This window comes from Aotus nancymaae, unplaced genomic scaffold (assembly GCF_030222135.1).
Source record: "Aotus nancymaae isolate 86718 unplaced genomic scaffold, 86718_ANA_hifiasm-v0.15.2.pri h1tg000036l, whole genome shotgun sequence".
Taxonomy (NCBI): domain Eukaryota; kingdom Metazoa; phylum Chordata; class Mammalia; order Primates; family Aotidae; genus Aotus; species Aotus nancymaae.
This window is the reverse complement of record NW_026988450.1, coordinates 86,599,694-86,618,709: the sequence shown is the minus strand read 5'-3', so window position 1 is coordinate 86,618,709 and position 19,016 is coordinate 86,599,694. Positions and strand designations below refer to the sequence as shown.

Here is a 19,016-nt window from a genome sequence, read left to right as displayed (position 1 = left end):
TAATGAGCTCTGGCTTGCTCAAAATCATGGCAAGTACCTGCTGAGGACCCAGCACGGTGCTGGGGGGCCAGGCAGGGACAGCTAATGGGGGCGTGAGCTTTGGAGAATGATTAACTCTTAAGAGTAAATGGGAGGGTGGGGACGTAGGGTGTTTAGAAAACAAAATCACTCTGACCGCTGTATGGCTGATAGGTCACAGTCAGTGGAGAGAATGTGTGTTCCTATCGGTCCTGCTTCTCATTGGATGGGGGCTCTTTGAATGACTGTCAGGTTTGCAGTCACAGAGAAGTCAGGTCTTCCCTTATCCCAACGTGACAGACACACTTTGTGCTGTCCACACTCTTAAATAATGGGCTCTTCTCACTGGAACAAGCTTCTTTCTTCAGTGTCTTTCAAAGACAGGCTTTACTTGAAGTTGTGAGATAAGAAGATTGCTCAGAGGTAGAATTGGACTGCAGAGGGTGTGGAAGAATGAGGAGGGAGCTCTGCTCTGTGACATGTGGATTTTCTTCTCGGGGCCTCTCTCCCAGAGTGGTGACCCAGAAAGGTCTCCAGAAACCATAAGACACTTCTACATATCAGGGGAACCATGGTCTGAAAGTGTGTGCTCCCAAAACTCATATGTTGAAATCCTAACCCCCAAGGTGATGGTATTGAGAGGTGGGGCTCTTGGGAGGTGATTGGGTCCAGCCCTTATGAATGACTGGACTGACCCTTATAGAAGAGATCCCAGGGAGCTCATTTGTCCCTTCCACCACTTGAGGTTACCGTGAAGACAGCCATCTGTGAACCAAAAAGTAGACCCTCGCCTGACACCAAATCTGATGGCATCTTGGACTTTCCTGTCTCCAGAACAGCAAGAAACACATTTCAGCAGTTTACAAGCTACCCAGTTAGTGGTAGCCCCAAAACATTAAGGGGTTTCTGCCACTGATTAAATATTTACCATAAAGGGAGATAGCACACACACTTTTTGAGTTTTTAAAGCTCTCCCTGAAAGCATAAGATGGGCAAGTTTTAACAATAGGAACAATGTATAATGTATTGGCTAGAACTGGTGATTTTATCTGGAATGGTATAGTGACTTTGAAGGGGAAGAATCATGACATCAGTCTTTTATTGACCTCTTAATGTTCCAGGCTATTCCGTTTATGAGCTTCAGCCCCTGACAGCCCTTTAAGAAGGCTGGGCCGTGGCCAAGGTCACAGAGCTGCTTAGCAAGTGGGGCCAAGCCTGGGTCTATCTGACACAAGACACAAAAGTGGGGATCCCCTACTTTTGACCACAGCATTGGTCAGTGTCAGTTCCCTGCCCCTCTTTCAATGTGATGTGGCTATCTGGGAATTCTTGACCCTCAAAAACCTTGTAAGAATCAGCTTATTTTATATAAAGACTGCATTATCGAGCTTCTGAACCACAAAATATAAATTGTACATTTGTCTTTGTATTTGTGAAACTTCTAAGATATAGATATATTTACACCATTTGCCTCTAGCTCTGGGTCCTTTTCTCTTTGTTCATGACTGGCTTAATCAGCACCCCCATCTCCTATTCTTAGCCTGTGGATTAATGTGCATTATTCATGGTTATCGAGTTGGATAACTGTGGTTGAGTGCCTTCTATTTTTACAATAATTAAAGGGTTTAAGGGGAAATTAGTTTAGCTGCCTATGTGCCCTCAAATAGCCTTGTAGGTTAAGGGCAAAATGCCCAGAGTTAGAATAAATAGAGATGCTGCAGGCCCTGTCCATGGTGCTGAAGGACACACTGGGGAAGTTCTGAAGTTCACAGGCCCCAGGCAGAGCTGGGATAGAAGTCTGCATTTTTCCTTTAGCTCCATCTGACATTCAGGTGCTTGCCAAGTCTAATGGACCAGCCACAAAACCGAGGGTTTCATACAAGAGGGTGAGAACACTTATGGGAAGGGTAAATGCTGGACTCCTGAACTGGGAGGGCAGGGGAAGCTCAGGGTGCAGACCCGGGTCACAGACTGGCTGGATTTAGACCTTGGCTGGGTCACTTAGTAGCTGTGTAACAATGGGTCAGTTACTTAGCCCTGTGACCCTTGCTTTCCTCATCTATAAATTAACAACTATAATAGTACTTGCCTAGGAGGGTTGCTGCGAGGTTTAAATGAGCTAATGAAAATAGATGACTTATGTTAGTAAAAAGTGATCATAAACATTAAGCATAATTACCATTACGCCAGCATAGTGTTCCATTTTTTATAAACCAAATGACATCTTCTGTGCTCTCAGCATTAATGAGGTCTTACTCCCGGAGGCGACCAGCAGCTGCAAAATGTCAGAGTTCTTCAGTCTCCCCCTGAGAAGGACTTCTGTAACTCCTAAACCCTCAGGAAGCCTAGAGAGTGTTGTTAGAAAGCAGGTTCCAGGAGGCCAACATAAAGGACCTTCCCTTTCTTTAATTCACCTAAAGGAATTCATAGATCATCTACGAATCATAATAGTACCTCGTATTTGCAAACACTTGCTATCTGCTAGGATTCATGCATGTGCTATTTAGTTTAACTTTCGATGTAAATATTGCTGTCCTTGTTTTACAGCCTATTTAATATATAATGAAAATTCCTCTGGGACCAGGCACAGGTGACTTTACCTCTTCATGGGGATGAGCCAGGATTTGAGTTCATGTTTTCAGACTTCACAGCCTGCATTTGTCTGTGCTGAGAAGTGGTTATCAAACTTGCAACAACATCCAAATCACCTGGAGGACGTGTTAAGCCAACTGGCTAGACTCCACTCCCAGACCGTCTGATTCATTATGTCTGGGGTGGAGTCCGAGAAGTTGCCCTTCTAACACGACTCCAAGTGGGGTTGATGCAGCTGGTCCGTGACCACTACCCAGCATATTCCTAAGACCCCACTAAAAAGCCTACTCTCTCTTCTACCAAATGGATAAAGAATATTAGTACCAGCATCTCTAGCAATGCAACAATCTTTTTGTTAACATTTAGAAATAAGGCCTGATATTTAATTAGCCAAAAGAGCAGCAGAAATATTTGTTCTCTCCTTTCTCTGTGTCTTAGTTGATGAGGTAACAGGATGATCCCTGGGGCTCTGGATGCTGACAAGTTGGGTGTGGGTAGATGGATAATTTCCTCCTAGATAGTTGTCCCCACGATATGCCTCCAAATGAGGTCATGGAGGAAGTGAGTGTGTATGTGGTGGAGGGAGAGGCAGGGGCAGAAAAGAGGTCAGAGCCTGGACTTGGAACCAAACCCTGATTTTGAGTCACAACGGCCGTTGTGAACACAGGGAAGCCCCTCTTCTCTGAACCGTGGTTATCTTCTTCAGTGTATCTCACTCATTGTCATTCTCTTATACCCTGAGTGTTGATTCTCTTATTATAGGTGGAAAATAGAGGCTTGGGTAGTCTACCCAAAATAATAGTATCTGATGCTTGTTTCAAATTTCCCTGTATACGAAGCATTCCCAAACTATTTTCTCTAGGCCTCTTACCAGCCACCTTAAGCCAGAGGTACTCCTTTTCCTTGTGTCTTCTCCCTTCCAGGGAAGGAGCTGAGACACAGGAGGGGAATGAGTCTGTTCTGCTCTGCTAATGTGAGACAGAGGCTGCATGCAGATCAGACCCTCTCCCCTAAGCCTAGGCTTTTATTTCCTCTCTTTCTCTCTCTCCTTTGCTTCCTTCCTGCTCTTTCCTTTCTTTTCATTTTTTTCTTCTGTGCTTTATTGTGGATCCTTAGCTTTACATATTCTTTTAAAGATCATTCCATGCCTGACCTTACCAATTTGGGGGGTCCTCCAGTCTTTCCCCAACTCCTCTCCCTGACCCGTCCCATGCACATGGATGATTGTTCTTAGTTTTCAAGAGATACAATGGAAGACCTCACATTGCAATAATACTTTGTAGTCTGCAAATTATGTCCACATTTAATGCTCATCTGAAAGCATGTAAACCTGTACTTTAGAAATGATAAGACTTAGGCTCATAGAGGTTAAATGACTTTCCTGGTGGAAGGTGAACAGGCAGCCCAGGGTTGTAACTTTCCCTTTTCAAAGCTGCTATAGGCATCTGATGGTGAGTCCAGCTGGGGGTTTTGGAAGGTCTATCACAGGGGCATAGTGAGAGTGCTTTGTAATGTTAAGAATCGGTGATACTAATCTTAATACTAATGAAATATTTGTGTTAGGTTGACTTTCTCTTGGGGCAAAGTTTTCATAGGGCAGGAATCATTCTAGTGAAATGCCTCAATCTCAGAATGACTTGAGAAGGGATGTTTCTTAAAATCTATCTATTTGCAGTGCTGACTTGGTTATCTTAACCATGTAAAAAGGATTCAAAAAGAGATGTTACCATCTCTGACCCAGAACATATTTACTTCTATAGAGACCTCTAGTTTGGTTCTTAGAATACACAGTAAGGGTGGCCACATCTCTGAACAAAGCAGAAGGGGTTTTCTTCTACTACGCCAGTCATCTAAAACTAACACGTCTAGTTCTCCATGTCCTTGGAAGCACAAATTCTGATACTAGATGGACAATTCCTATTTACAGATGACTGAGACTCAGCATTTCATCAACTTGGCCAAAGTCATCAGTACTTCGTGATGGGGGGGCAGGGAGGGTGGGGGTGGACAGTGAAGCTGTGGTTCACTGGCTCTCAGGACCGTTACCTCTCTACCACACCCTGCTGTTCACTTTGTTTCTGGGGCTTACATACCCCTATAAGATGAATTTTAAAGAGAGTCTTCCATTCCCTTACAAGTCCGCAAGGCTCTAGAAAGAATTGAAGCACACATGGCCCTGTGGACACTCTATGAAGCCAGATGCCGGAAGTGCAGAGGTGATTTAGTCCTGCTCCACATCTCACAGAGCTTCCATCTTGTGGATGAGAAAAATTCACACAGATACCTACTGGGCATCATTTGACAGAACCAAAAAGGCTATAGAGAACTGACAACTAGGAGGAGAGGCCAAGGATCCCTGCTGCCCCCTCCTTCATTCCTGAGGCAGGAGCCCATCCCATCAAGATGTCCCTCCCTCTGCATTCAGCTGCAGGGTTTCCAAACCCATGGGAGCCAGAAAACAGACTGGTCATTCAAGGACCTGCCATCGTAAGTGGGTAGCTGACACCTCAGGTGAGTCACCCAGAGGCCTGATTGTGGACGGAGGCACCATCTGCGCATGGCCTCAGAGGAAGTTCTCCTCCTTTTCTGATGCTCCCTCCTATTAGAAAATCTGTAATTGATTCCTAGGGTTGTAGGGACGTGGCTCATGGGCTGGTGTCCCTGCCATCAGGAAATGGTTATACCATTTGCCCCGGTTAGTGCAGGAGGCAGGTAGGGGTCAGAGCATGGACCTTGGAGACACAGGTTATGTGGGGAGCTGAGCCCATTTATTGCTCACCACCATCTCCTGGCTCCATGCAGAGCTTCTCCACCTGTGAGGCAGTCAAGGGAGTGTTCCTTCTGGTATTCCCACAGGAGCAGGGCTGAGGGAGGCTGAAGAGGAAGAGCAGGATCCCTGGAGAGGGAGAGCGAAGGCTGGATGCTGAGGTGTGAACTACCCCAACCTGCCTCCCTCTGCCATGTAGACTCCTGGGTAGCCATGAGAAAGTCACGCCCCCTCCCTGTGCCCCAGTGTGCTTGAATGTAGCCTGAGGATAGCAACACTTAGCTTGCAGGGCTGCCCAGCAACCAGGGAACTGAGGTGAGTCTGGATGCTGTTAAATGTGGTGAAGACATTCGGAAGCATACTCCAGGGCCTGGAGTCTGGCTCTTCCACAAGTGCTGTAACTTTGGGCAGATTAAATAATGTAATCTAATCAGCTCTAATCAGCTGATTAGATTAGAGCTGATCAGCTGTCTGTGCTTTTGTTTTGTAAACACTGAAATGGAGATGATGATTCTGTCTCTTTCATAGAGCTGTTGTGGGCAGGTGTTGAATGCAGTGATGGATGTAAAGTGCTCAGTGCCTGGCGCCTCATAGATGTGAAATAGATAAACTATCCTCAGCAACATCTGTCATATCACGTTAACACACTATTATTCATATTATTTTGACAGTTGGTTCTGCCATTATTAGACATGTGTTTAATTGGTGTTCTATGCTGTAGAAATCACTTCCTCCTATACTGGTTACAGCTTTCAATCTCAGATTTTAAAGTTTAAATTCCAAAACAGCCAAACGGGGAAGTGACTCAAGGGGAGGGGAGGTGACGACTCATTTTGCTGACGTGTAACTGGAGGCTGAGAAAGCACCTGCCATGACAGCATCTCCCAAGGAAGATGCTCATGACAGTTTAACCCACAAAAGCAACCCACTGGTCCCCACTTTTCCTGGGAAACAACTGATGACAGAAATCCCCTATCCTTCCCATTGAACAATCCTTTCTCTTGTGAAATATTCCCAAACCACTCACCTGCCACTTTGTATCTAGCCAAGGATGGACAGGTATACTAGAATTAGAATGTCTCCTGCCTTCCAGAAATCCCACTTAAATACAACACTTGCCAATCTGAGGCTGTCTTAGTATTTCCTTTTTTAACCCTAGAAATAAGGTTGATTCTCTAACAAACACCTTTAAACCCTCTGCTGAAATGAAAGCAATGGTAGCCTGGTCTCCATCACAAGTTTAAAAATAAACAGCCCTTGTTCATTTTGTCTTGGACCTAGTTTTGCCCTAGATGTGGCTCTGAGAAGCAGCAGCCCCTCTCCCTGCATGGGCTCTGCACTTTGAGACACAGAAGCTCCTCCCATGCCCTTGAAAAGTGTTCAGTAGGCCAGGGCCTCATGAAGAATCATCAACAAGGGCATGAGTAAGCCTTCAAGAAAACCCACTGTAAAGGAACTTGCTTCACTTGGTTTGACTCTGCATTTCACAAAGTTGTTTGATCAAAGAATCCCCCAACCTTCCTGCTTCCATAAAGCATGGTGACTGTAAATCAGATTCTTCTTATCTAGAGGAGACTTTGGAAATACTCTGTGAAGCACCTCGGGGACTTTAATACTTACAACAACTTTTCATAATGGCCTTGTGTGATGGTTCATACTGAGTGTCAACTTATTTGGATTGAAGGATACAAAGTATTGATCCTGGGTGTGTCTGTGAGGGTGTTGCCAAAGGAGATTAACATTTGAGTCAGTGGGCTGGGAGAGGCAGACCCACCCTCAATCTGGGTGCACACGATCAAATCAGCCGCCAGCACAGCTAGAATATAAAGCGGGCAGAAAAATGTGAAAGGAGAGATGGGTCTAGCCTCCCAGCCTACATCTTTCTCCCATGCTAGATGCTCCCTGCCCTGGAACATTGCACTCCAAGTTCCTCAGTTTTGGAACTCGAACTGGCTCTCCTCGCTCCTCAGTCGGCAGATGGCCTATTGTGGGACCTCATGATCTTCTGATTCTTACGTAATAAACTCCCCTTTGAATATATATATATTCATTCATTAGTTCTGTCCCTCTAGAGAACCCTAGTACACCATGATTGCTCCCATTTTACAGAAAATAAAGCTAAACTGAGACTCAGAGAGTAAACAATTTGCCCAAAAGTACCCACCCTCCTCTAAGCGAGGGCTGCAGGAGTGGTGTTCGGCCTGCCCAGTCCATGAATGCCTGCTCACTAGGCTGCCTTGCTGGAGACATCTCCTCTGCCAGGCCTCACCCACATGAACTTACTACCCCTCAGGGCCCAGGATTAGACCCTCCTGGTCCCCAGCCTGAGAACCACAAATGACTTATAAGCGAATCGGTGTTGCCTCTGGGCACAGTCCCTTTGGCTCCACTGTTGACTCGTCAGGTAAGGGCAGCAGAGCAAGTCTGTGTGGCCATCCCTGGACGCCTCTGCTGCACACAGCAGCTGGCGAAGGTGTTCTTTCCCAGGCTACAGGTGCACTGGTGTGGTGCTTCCATGGGATTCCTCTATCATCGTGGGTCTGGGTCTCTGAGAGAACAGACAGTACCAGGAAGCTCAATTCTGTCTCCACAGCACAGCGTGGGCACTTTCATCTACCAAACCTCGTCTTACCTGTAGCCATCGTGCCACTGGTAGCAATATCCATACTTCACACCTGAGGCCAGTGGGACCCTGAGCCTTCTAGGGTGTGTTTAAGGTCTCACAGCCAAGGCCAGGCACAGTGGCTCACTCCTGTAATCCCAGCACTTTGGGAGGCCAACAGGTGGATTGCCTGAGCTCAGGAGCTCGAGACCAGCCTGAGCAACATTGTGAAACCCTGTCCGTACAAAAAAATACAAAAATTAGCCAAGTGTGGTGGTGTGTGCATGTAGTCTCAGCTACACAGGAGGCTGAGGTGGGAGGATCTCTTGAGCTCCAGAGGTCAAGGCTGTGTGATCCATGTTCATGCTACGGCACTCCGGTTTGGGTGACAGAACGAGACCATGTCTCAAAAAAAAAGGTCTCACAGCCAGCAAGGTCTAGAGCTGAGATGGACTCATGTCTGTCTCATGCCATGGCCAGAGACATCTGTCTGTCAGTCTTTCTCTTCAATATCATGCTGACTTAGACAGAATGTTGAGACCGTGGAAGGCACTTCATGGAAATTTTAAAAGCCTGTGTGTGCATGCATGTTTGTAGATAAAGTCTACAAGAAATATATCTGATATGCTTTGAGAAAATAATACATATCTCATAGGATTATGATGAGTAAATCAGATGATGTATATAGAAATATACTTCAGCACATAGTGTTTTGTAAACTTTACATAGAGATTCAAGTGTTCATTCATTCACTGAATATCCAGCACTCTCGCTATATAAGTGGTAACAGCCCAGAGAGAGGTGCAGCCTTGCTCAATGCCACATGGACACTGATGGAGAGCCGGGAGCAGGGCGGGAGGTCTCCGGCTGGATCCTTTGATTGGCACCAAGTGGTGTTGGAGCTGGGTGGGAGCTTAAAGGTGCTGGAGTTCCCTGTTTCTAAATTGCCTCCCCATGCCTTCTCTAGGAAGTATGTGGAATAGAAAGAGGGGTGAGGAGCTGGTCTAGCCCCCTACTTTCCACAGCTGCTCCGTGTTTATGCATGTCATGCATGTCTGCATGAGATTCCTTAGAAAGAGTTTTGTCCCAGTTAAAATTAAAACAAGTTGAATACCTTTTCCAGCCCGGTGGTTCCCAACCAGGAGGGATTTTGCCACCCAGGAGGTGTTTGGCAATATCTGAAGACATTTTTGGTTGTCATCCCTGGAGGGTTCTGCTGGCATCTAGGGATGCAGCCGAGCATCCTGCAGGGCACAGCTCAGCCCCATAGCAAAGGCTTATCCAGCCCGATGTCTGTGGTGCCAAGGTTGAGAGCCCCACTGCAGCCCGATCCTCTACTTTACACATGTGACACCAAGCCCAGAGCGAAGAAGGGACATACCTCCAGCTAGGTAGGGCTGTGGACCAAAGCTGCTCACTCCCATGGCAAGTGCATACAGATCACCTGGGTATGTGGCTATAATGTGGACCCTGATGTAGATCTGATGTGAAACCTGGGATTCTGCATTTTATTCTATCCCAAGTGATGCCCATGCTGCAGTAGCAGTCTTGGCCACAGTTTCCGTCCCTTCCTGGCGTGTGCTCTGCTGCACTAGCATTCTGAGAGTCTGTCTAAGTCATTCTGTACTAATTGCTATTCTCTTTTTCTGGTTCTAGGGTTCCATGGGCCTGCCCGGCCCCCCTGGGAGAGATGGCAGCAAAGGCATGAGAGTAAGTTCTGTCCTTCTGCCCTGGCTCTAAGGCAGCACTGGGCTGGTGACCTCCTGGTCAGAGCCCTGTGTCCTCAAGTGGGTGACATTGCCAGGGCCAGGCTTACACGGGGACTTATTTGTATCAGGATCCTCCCAGGTCCCAGGAGCTCAGCCTAATAGCTGTGACAAGACCAGCAGCAGCTTTGCCCCTGGGTACTGCCTGCCTGTCCTTGGAAATGATTTTCTCATTTAGTTAACAAGTAGTTCTGCAAGGCAGCCTTGTTATCCCCCACACCTAGACTTGGAACTGGTGCCAATGAGGCCCCTACGCCTAGACTTGGAACTGGCCCCAGTGAGGCAAAGGAATTGCTTAAGACCCCAGTTTGTAGCTAGAAGAGTCAGAGTGAGACCCAAGCAGCACCCCACATCTGTGTGGCCGGCCAACTTTTCTCTGATCATTACCCCAAACCTCACCTCTTCATCTCGTCTGCCTCTGAGCTACAACATCCTCCAGCAACCCAAGCTCAAGGTGATCTCAGCTCTGGTGGGTCAGTCTCCTCTCCACCAAGAATCCAAGTGGACATTAGTTCTGCATTCTTCACCTCTCTGATCCCTTCACCACGTTCAGCCACATATGATCCGAGAGGGAACCTGGCTTGTGAGCAGTGCTCAGATCCACAGCTGGCAGCACTTCGGGACAGGTGGTCTAAACTCCTGGAGACAAGAGAGAAAGGAGAGTTCCGTGGCGCCTAGACTCTCTTCTCACTCCACTCTAGGTGGCCGGCATCCTTTCCGTGAAGACAGCCATCAGGGCGGTGCCAGTTTATACTTTCCCCTGCCCTCTCCAGATTTAATTTTGTTGGCTTCCAGCCACAGGAGTGAATGGGAATGGAGATAATACTGTGTGGCTGGGCATGGTGGCTCACACCTGTAATCCCAGTTCTTTGGGAGACTGAAGCAGGAGGATCGCTTGAGGCTAGGAGTTCAAGACTAGCCTAGGCAACAAAGCGAGACTCTATCTCTACAAAAAATAAAACAACCTGGTGCAGTGATGCATGCCTGTAGTGCAGGCCACTTGGAGGCCTGAGGTGGGAGGATCACCTGAGCCAAGTATTTTGAGGTTATAATGAATGAGCTATGATTGTGCCACTGCACTCCAGTCTGGGAGACAGAATCAGACCCTGTTTCTAAAGAAAAAAAAAAAATACTGTGTGCAGCGAAGGTCAGCTTCTTTGCTTATAGAAAAAGCATCTGAGGAGAGCCTGGGCCCTGCTCGCTGGGGGTTACCTTGTTTCTGTGATGAGTTCTGAGCTGCAGGAAGCAGAAGCCCTGGGAGGCTGTGGGCTGCTCTATGTGCCTGGACCTGTGTCCCATTGCCGATGACTTTGTGCTGTTGTGTTTGTTCAGGGGGAGCCAGGAGAGCTGGGAGAGCCGGGGCTGCCGGGTGAGGTCGGCATGCGGGTAAGTGTTGCTGTGAGCTGGGCCCTTCTGATGCTCGCAGGGATAAGTCCCAGTGCAAAGCCAATTGCTTTAGGTGCAGAAGAGATGCTCAGATAGGTTCCCTGCCTCCCCTTCTCATAAAACTGTGTGCACATTTGTGTGTGTATATCCACATATAAGTGATTTTTCCTAAATGTTTACAAAAATGTGTTTATATCATACTTGGTCATTTATCTTTGCCATTTAACAAGAGATGAAAAGCATCTTTCTATGTAAATACAGATGGGCCCCATACGTTCTCTTAATCAATGCACAGAATTGGATGTATTGGATGTATCCAATCATATGTGGATATAGTAATGTGTCACATTCATATGGATGTATTGTAATACATAACATTCCCCTATTTGTGGTCCTGAAGACTATACTGACATCATTTGTTTTCCACTAAAATTAGTGAAGTGCTGAATACATGCATGTGTGCATTTGTGTGTTAATCCTTATCTACTATGTTTTTATTACACTAGGCTAGATTAAAAATTGGGATGCCCTTGGTGGAATGAATGCACATTGTTATTTTAGCAGCCTTTCCTAGGTATTTCCAAGCTAGTTGTTCAAAGGCAATAGCATTGCACGGTCTGAGTAGCAGAGGCGCCTCTAGGTCTGCAGACTTCTGCTGGGCTTTGTGTCGGGACTTGTCCAGGCTGTACTGAGCCCATGGCAAAGTGTGAATGATGAGCCACGGGAATCAGTTGTAATGTTTCAGAAGCTGTGAACATATCCAGGCCTGATCTGGGGAGGCCAAGGGGCACAGGAGAGTGAAATGGAATAGTTGCATCTGGCCTCGTGGTGGCTCATAGGCACACACCGTTAGCTGTTCCTTGAAGTCAAGAGTATCTGGGTGCAAATCAGGGCTCCACCAGGCAGCAGATGGCATGACTTCTAAATAGAGAAGGGAAGCAAAGATCGAGGGGGTGTCTGCTGGTGAGACCGGCGCGAGCAGTACGGGCAGCACGTGGTGGGATGAGAGGCGGCTGTTCTTGTCACCGCACCTGGGACTGCCGAGCTGTGCTGCGGCGCTCGCCTTTCCCTTCCATCTCCGACACTTTTCTCTGTAAATGCTCTTCTGCAGGGGCCCCAAGGACCACCTGGACTTCCTGGACATGGAGGAGCTCCTGTAAGTGAAGGCACTTGTCTGGGCAGGGGCTCTACCCCTTCTCCAGGAACCAAGAACCAGGTTCTAGCAAGTTCCTCCACCTGCATCTAGACAATAATGCTGTTTTGCCTTATTGATGCCAATGAAGGGTTGGTCTCTCCTTTCTTAGACCAGAAATACTTAGATGTTACAGTCCGTAAGAATCATCCACAGAACAGGTTTAAATGCATATTCCTGGGACCCCTTTCTCACATAACAAAGCAGGGTAGACCCCAGGAATCTGCATTTTTAACCAGTACCCCATGATTTTTTGATCCTTAATCTGAATAATTCATTTTCCCCAGCCTGTCCAGTCCTGTACTCTTGGAGGAAGGGTGGGTGGAGTCTACTGAATTCTTAGCCCCTGGAACAGTGCCAGACACATAATAGGTGTTCAGTATGTCCAATGAATAAAGAGATGAACAAACAAACAGATATGGTATACACAGAGCAAAATGGCTTCTTGAACATCTAACACTATGCTTTATTCTCTGTAAAGACACATGCACACATATGTTTATTGCAGCACTATTTACAATAGCAAAGACTTGGAACCAACCCAAATACCCATCCATGATAACTGAATAAGGAAAATGTGGCACAAACACACCATGGAATACTATGAAGCCATAAAAAAGAATGAATCCATGTCCTTTGCAGGGACATGGATGAAGCTAGAAACCATCATCTTCAGCAAACTAACACAGGAACAGAAAACCAAACAGCGCATGTTCTCACTCATAAGTGGGAATTGAACAATGAGAACACATGGACACAGGGAGGGGAACATCACACACTGGGGCCTGTCAGTGGGTGGGGACAAGGGGAAGGAGAGCATTAGGACAAATACCTAATGTACTCAGGGCTTAAAACCTAGATGACAGGTTGGTAGGTGCAGCAAACCACCATGACACATGTATGCCTATGTAACAAACCTGCATGTTCAGCACATGTAGCCCAGAACTTAAAGTGGAAAAAAAAAAAAAGAAAGATTTGAGATTCTCTCCAAATGAAGCAGTGTAAAATGTCATTTACAAACAAAGCAGCTTGGGTTGCCAGGGGGACCCTGAAGACCTCTGACCTCTGTGTGTATGGCCAAAATATTTGATTAAATTACAACAGCAAGGATGTCCGCTCATTCTCTAGGCCTGGATGGCCCTGCAGATGCTCTACTCTTTAGGACAGCACCCGTGGCCTGGGCTCTGTACTCTCTCTAGGTCATGTGTGTATCATTCCTGAAATCAACAAGGAGGTCTGGGTGTTACCTGCTGTCTCTACCATCTTTCCATTGAATGCCCCAGGGTCTCTTCTCCAAGAAAGGAGAGAAAAGAGAGTGGAGCCCACAGGGAATTCATAGTTAAATAGGACATGCTCCTGCCTATCCAGCACGCCCTGCCCTGTGCCATTGCCTGACCTGCAGGCCGCTGTCTGGGAGGAACTATGCTTTCATCAACTCATATGGGTGGCCCCAGCGCCTCACTGGATGATTTGTGTACCTGGGAAGAGCAGGACATGCACTGCTGGGCCTTCTGCTTCTCAGAGTGGGGCAGTAGCCCTCAGAAACAACCCCTCCAAGGTTCCTGTGCTAGATGAGGGATCGACACAGTCACTCACTGAGTCAGTCATTCATTCAACAAATGCGTATTAGTGCCTACCATGTGACAGGCTCTGTTCTAGACTCTGGGAATAACATATTGAAGGAACTGCCCTGGTGGGGCTTCCATTCTACTTGAGGGAGGCAGAAAATGCAGCATCCAGGGCTGAGTACTGTCAACAAAGTAAAGCGTGGTAAGAGGATCGAGTGACCGTGGACGATGGGGTGGGTGGAGCAGGGGTGTCATGTTTTAGATCCTGCACCCAGAGAACCCCGCATCCTGGCTGACGTTCCCACCTAGTCTGCACACGGAGGAGCAGGGAGTCCACAGCACAGGGTCTGGGTGTTGCTCTAGAAGAAGGTGCGATGAGCAATAGGGATAGACAGTGACCGTATCCCTGAGGGAGGAGGGGCATTGGCTTAAAGGAGCCATTCTTTGATTCAATGTTGGGACCCCTTCCTGGGAACCAGGGTCATGAAGCATCACAGGCGTGGTATGATGGGGGAAACTGACTCTGAAGCCACATTTCTGTCCTTGGCCACTTGAGCTCAGGAGCCAGGCTATGTCCCAATCTATGACCATGAGGACCTGGATAGCCTAAGCCAAGGGACAAGCCCAGGAACTCAGGTCTCACTCTGGAAGTGGCCTGCCTCTGCTACCTAGGCCCAGATCACACAGTGGTTGCTTTGTGGCCTCAGACCACACAGGGAGATGGGGTCTTCACTGTCACCATCCCTGCCACCCTGGGCTGGAAGTGCCAGGCATTTTCTCCACAGACCCGCCCATGGTGAGCACAGAGAAGCCAGACTAAGATGTTGGGTCACTGCTCTTTTTTTTTTTTTTTTCCCGCAGGGTCTCCAAGGAGAACGAGGTGAAAAGGGAACTCGAGGAGAAAAGGTATTTACAATCTGTGCTCATTTATCAATATGGCTTTCCACAGAAAAGAGGGAGAGGGTGCCTGGGACCATCTGCTCTGTGTGTGCTTGTGTGTGAGTGCATGCATGCCTATGTGTGTACATGTATATTGCATGTGTACATGTTTGTGCATGTGTGTGCATGTGGCAGGCAAGGGCTGGCGCAGAGAGCGTGTCCATTTCCCACCCTAAGTGTAAGTTGTGCTGGGAAGGCTGCGGTCTCTGTACCTGCAGGTATTGTCATTCTCCGCATCAGGGCGGAGTGTAGGGTTTCCAGACCAGACAGGTTTTAAAAGAGCCCTGGATTGGACTCCAGAGTCCCCATTGCTGCCTCAGAGGACTGGCATCTTACTTGGCAAGCTGCATAACTTCTCCGCTCCTCAGTTATCTGGGCTCTCAAACAAAAGGGAGGGTGAGGGGTGACAGGAGTGGCCTTGGTGACCTGCATTTGAGCCACAGTCACCAAGTGTCGTGAACTGGCCTACACTCGGGCTCTTGGATGTAGATTACCATGGCAACCGGCATGTCTGAGGAGGCCAGGCGGAGGCTGTTTGTGACTGCTGCCAGGTAACAGTGGACGAGTCCTCCGGTCGGATTCCGCCACGTGTGCTGCTGTTGTTGCTGGCTTGAGGTTCCACTGGGGAGCGGGGGTCGCTGCCCAAGCGCTGTAAATCCAACCCAGCTCCACCTTCCCAAGCGGCAGCTGGTGCTGAATTTTCAGTCCTCTCTTCCCAGGCCCATTCACTGAGTTCCTTTTGATCTGGAGCAATGGATCCCAAGAGCTGGGACTAGGCCCTCTCGCCTAGCCCATATCTGAGACGCTCTGTTGGAGTCTGCCCCATCCTGTCTTCCTGCAGGATGTGACTCTCTAGTTCTATAGGGACTTGTTCTTTATCCTTCACTTAAGTTTAACATATTTGAAAAATAGTGAAATATAGCCCATAATCCTGCCATCCTGATACAACTGCAGTGGGCACGGAGGCATATTTCCCGTGAAGATCCTCACACAAGGGAAGTCTCCTTCCACAGCCATGCACCCTATATTCCATGGCGTGTCCTGTTTGCTGTTCTGACATGCAGTGTTTCCTCCGTGCTGCCATGGAGTTTTTAGAGCTTGTTTTAAGTGACTGCACAGCATTCCATTGACTGAATAAACCATAATTCAGGTACGCATTGTCCAGGTATTGATCACTTACAATCGTTTCTAGTTTTTCACTTTTAAAAACAGTGCTGCCCAGTGCTGTGGCTCACACCTGTAATCCCAGCACTTTGGGAGGCCGAGGCAGGTAGATCAGGAGGTCAGGAGATCGAGACCATCCTGGCTAACACAGTGAAACCCCGTCTCTACTAAAAATACAAAATATTAGCTGGGCATGGTGGCATGCACCTGTAGTCCCAGCTACTTGGGAGGCTGAGGCAGGAGAATTTCTGGAACCCAGGAGGTGGAGGTTGCAGTGAGCCGAGATCATACCACTGCGCTCCAGCCTAGGCGACAGAGTGAGACTCGGTGTCCAAAAAAAAAAAAAAAAAAAAACAAGGAATGCTTTGGTGGACAGTTTTAAACTTACAGCTTTATGTATTTATTTTCAAATTTATGATTATTTCTTTAGGCTGCTTTCCCAGAAGTGAAATTACTGGCTAAAGCAAATGAACCTGCCTGTGGCTCTGAACGCCCACGCTCACATTGCTTTCCGAAAGGTTCCTTTCCATTCAGGGAGGCAGGGACTGGCCTCGTTCCCCAGCGCAGGCTCCCAAACATCATTTCTGTTTGTTTGTATATTAAATTTTAATCATTTTAACTTTAATAAGCAAAACCCCTACCTCCTACCCTGGTCATTAGGATTTGCATCTGTTGGTTCTTCTGAGAGTTTTCACTTGTTTCTGTAGATTTGTTTGCTGGTCATTTGTTTGCTTTCTCTGTGAGCCCTCTGCTCCTTCCTTCACATTGTGAGGACATAATAGTGGCCTTTGGAGTAACTGAGGCTCTGGGCACACAGAAGCGTGGGTTGCTGTGCAGCTGTGGTGCTTGAGCAAGCAGGGGTCTTATTTCAATCCTGTGCAGCGGTGAGTGGGGTTTGCAGAACTTCCCCACAGCAGGGCTGGGCTGTAGAAGCCAGAAGAAGGTTGAGACTCACGTCCAAAGTGTGTGGCTGGCTCAGCGGTGATTCAGGTGGGAGGTCCAGGCATGTGGGGTCCACACTGGCTGTCAGCTGAGGGTGCAGTCAGAGGTGGAGCCTGTCCCTGGCCTGGAGTCTGAAATGAGCTTCCAGGCATCCAGTCTTCCCACAGCACCGCCCAGTGCAGGCCGTGTCTAGGGAGGCCTGAGGCACAGGCCCTCCATCACGGTCCCAGGGGTTTAGCGGGCAACACCTGCCAACACGTGGTGGATATTTACAAAGTCAACTCCACAGCCGGCTGTAGGTGCACAGTGCTTACTGTCCAGCCGGGGCAGAGGTGGCCTTTGAGATTCGTTTGCTAAATGAATAAGTGAATAAGAGATGACGCCTTCAAATCCCATCCCCTAAGGCTAGATCCCCTGTAAGGACAATGGATGAATCCGTGGCCTGGGAACCCCCCAAAGGACAGCAGCACAGGCGGAGCCCAGTTGCATCAAGACAAGAGGAAGCTGTATCTGACGGGGATATGGAGGCCAAAGACCCCTAGCGCCTCGGTCATCAGAACTAGATCCAGTACCAATGTGGTACCTGGGTGGGGGTCAGCCGGAAGCCGGGATCAGCCTGGGAAAGCACTCCCCAGACAGACTTGCCTGAATCCTGGGGCTGGGCCGAGCCTGCCACGGGGAGGCCACTCAGGGGCCCATGGTGGTTCTGCTCCTGGAGGCTTGTTGGCCTCATCTGGGTTCGCTGTTCTATGCGCCAGCAGTCCAGGAAGTGGGTGTAAGTCACACAGCACTGAAGTGCAAAAGGAACTTTTTGTTTGTTTGTTTGTTTGTTTTTAAAGAACACATCTATTTTAACTTGGGGGCTTGTCCCCAGCCTCAGCATCTGCAACCAGACCACATGCAGCGCCCAGGCTTTGCAGAGGCACATCCCAGCCCTGCAGTGCCCTCTGCCTCAGGAAGAAACTCTGAAGAAATTCTGAAAAAATCTAAAACTATGGGGTTTTTGTTGTTATTTTTTATTTTATTTTATATTTTTCTGAGACAAAGTCTCATTCTATCACCCAGGCTGGAGTGCAGTGGCGTCATCTTAGCTCACTGCAATCTCCACCTTCCAGGTTCAAGCCATTCTTCTGCCTCAGCCTCTCCTGAGTAGCTGGGACTACAGGCATGCACCACCATGCCTGGCTGATAAAACTGTAAAGAATCCAAAAACTATAAGCATGATCTCTGACCTAAGGAACCTACAGTCTGATTAGAAATGTGTGAAAAGGTGAACGGACGTATCCATTCCTGTATTCTATTCATTGCTTCAGTTGCGTGCCCTCCCACCCAGCCATCCAGCCACAAATATTTGCATAGAAATCTTTTTTTTGGAAACACCATTTGCTCAAGCATCTTTCGCTCAGAAGTCTTCCTTGGTTTCCCTGGCTTGTCCCAGAGCCTCCGCTTCTGTGCCGCTAGAACCCCCCTACTTTTCACCCTGATAATCTTGGTCACCCACGTGGCATTTGTTTGCTTTTCAGTCACCCACCCCCATGCGTATGTAGGCCCTTGGATTTTTTAACATAACGCTCCTTATTCACCTCGAGTCTTCCCTGCCTGAGCTGGTACCTGCAGGACAGTCGGTGACCAGTCCTCTGTTGACACACGGGTGAGCCCTGGGTCCAGGTGAGAGATGGTGCGGGAACAAGATGGAAGTCAGCGTGGAGAGGGCCTTCACTCACAGGTGTGTGGACTGGGGCTTTCTGGTGATGTGCAGGTGGGTTTAGAGGATGAGCTGTGGGGCCCAGGCTTACAGGAAGCCTAGGAGTGGAGGAGACGGCCAGCAGGAAGCTGCATGGACCGCGCCACATTAGCCAGGAAGTGTCAGAGGGAGAAAACACTCACCGAGGGCTCAGAGCGGGAACCGTCTCCATCCCAACATGATCCCGTGCTTCCTGGAGGCTGCGGGGGCTTCAGCTGAGCTTCGGAGGCCGGGGGCAGTCGGCTTTCCCAAAAAAGCAAAGAGCTCTCTGCAGGCCCCGGGGGGCCAGGTCTGCCACTGGGACAGCCGCTGCAGCTACAGGAGACTGTTTTCTCA

The 19,016-nt window shown here is 48.3% G+C and overlaps 1 protein-coding gene across 1 annotated transcript in view; it reads left to right on the top strand.

The window, feature by feature from the left end:
- Positions 1 to 19,016, top strand: part of COL22A1 (collagen type XXII alpha 1 chain) — a 287,201-nt gene that overhangs the window by 90,557 nt on the left and 177,628 nt on the right. Inside the window, exons 12-15 of the mRNA XM_064384626.1 lie at positions 9,636 to 9,689; positions 11,078 to 11,131; positions 12,243 to 12,287; positions 14,753 to 14,797. Of these exons, the coding sequence (XP_064240696.1) occupies positions 9,636 to 9,689; positions 11,078 to 11,131; positions 12,243 to 12,287; positions 14,753 to 14,797 (198 nt within the window). The remainder of the gene's footprint in view (positions 1 to 9,635; positions 9,690 to 11,077; positions 11,132 to 12,242; positions 12,288 to 14,752; positions 14,798 to 19,016) is intronic.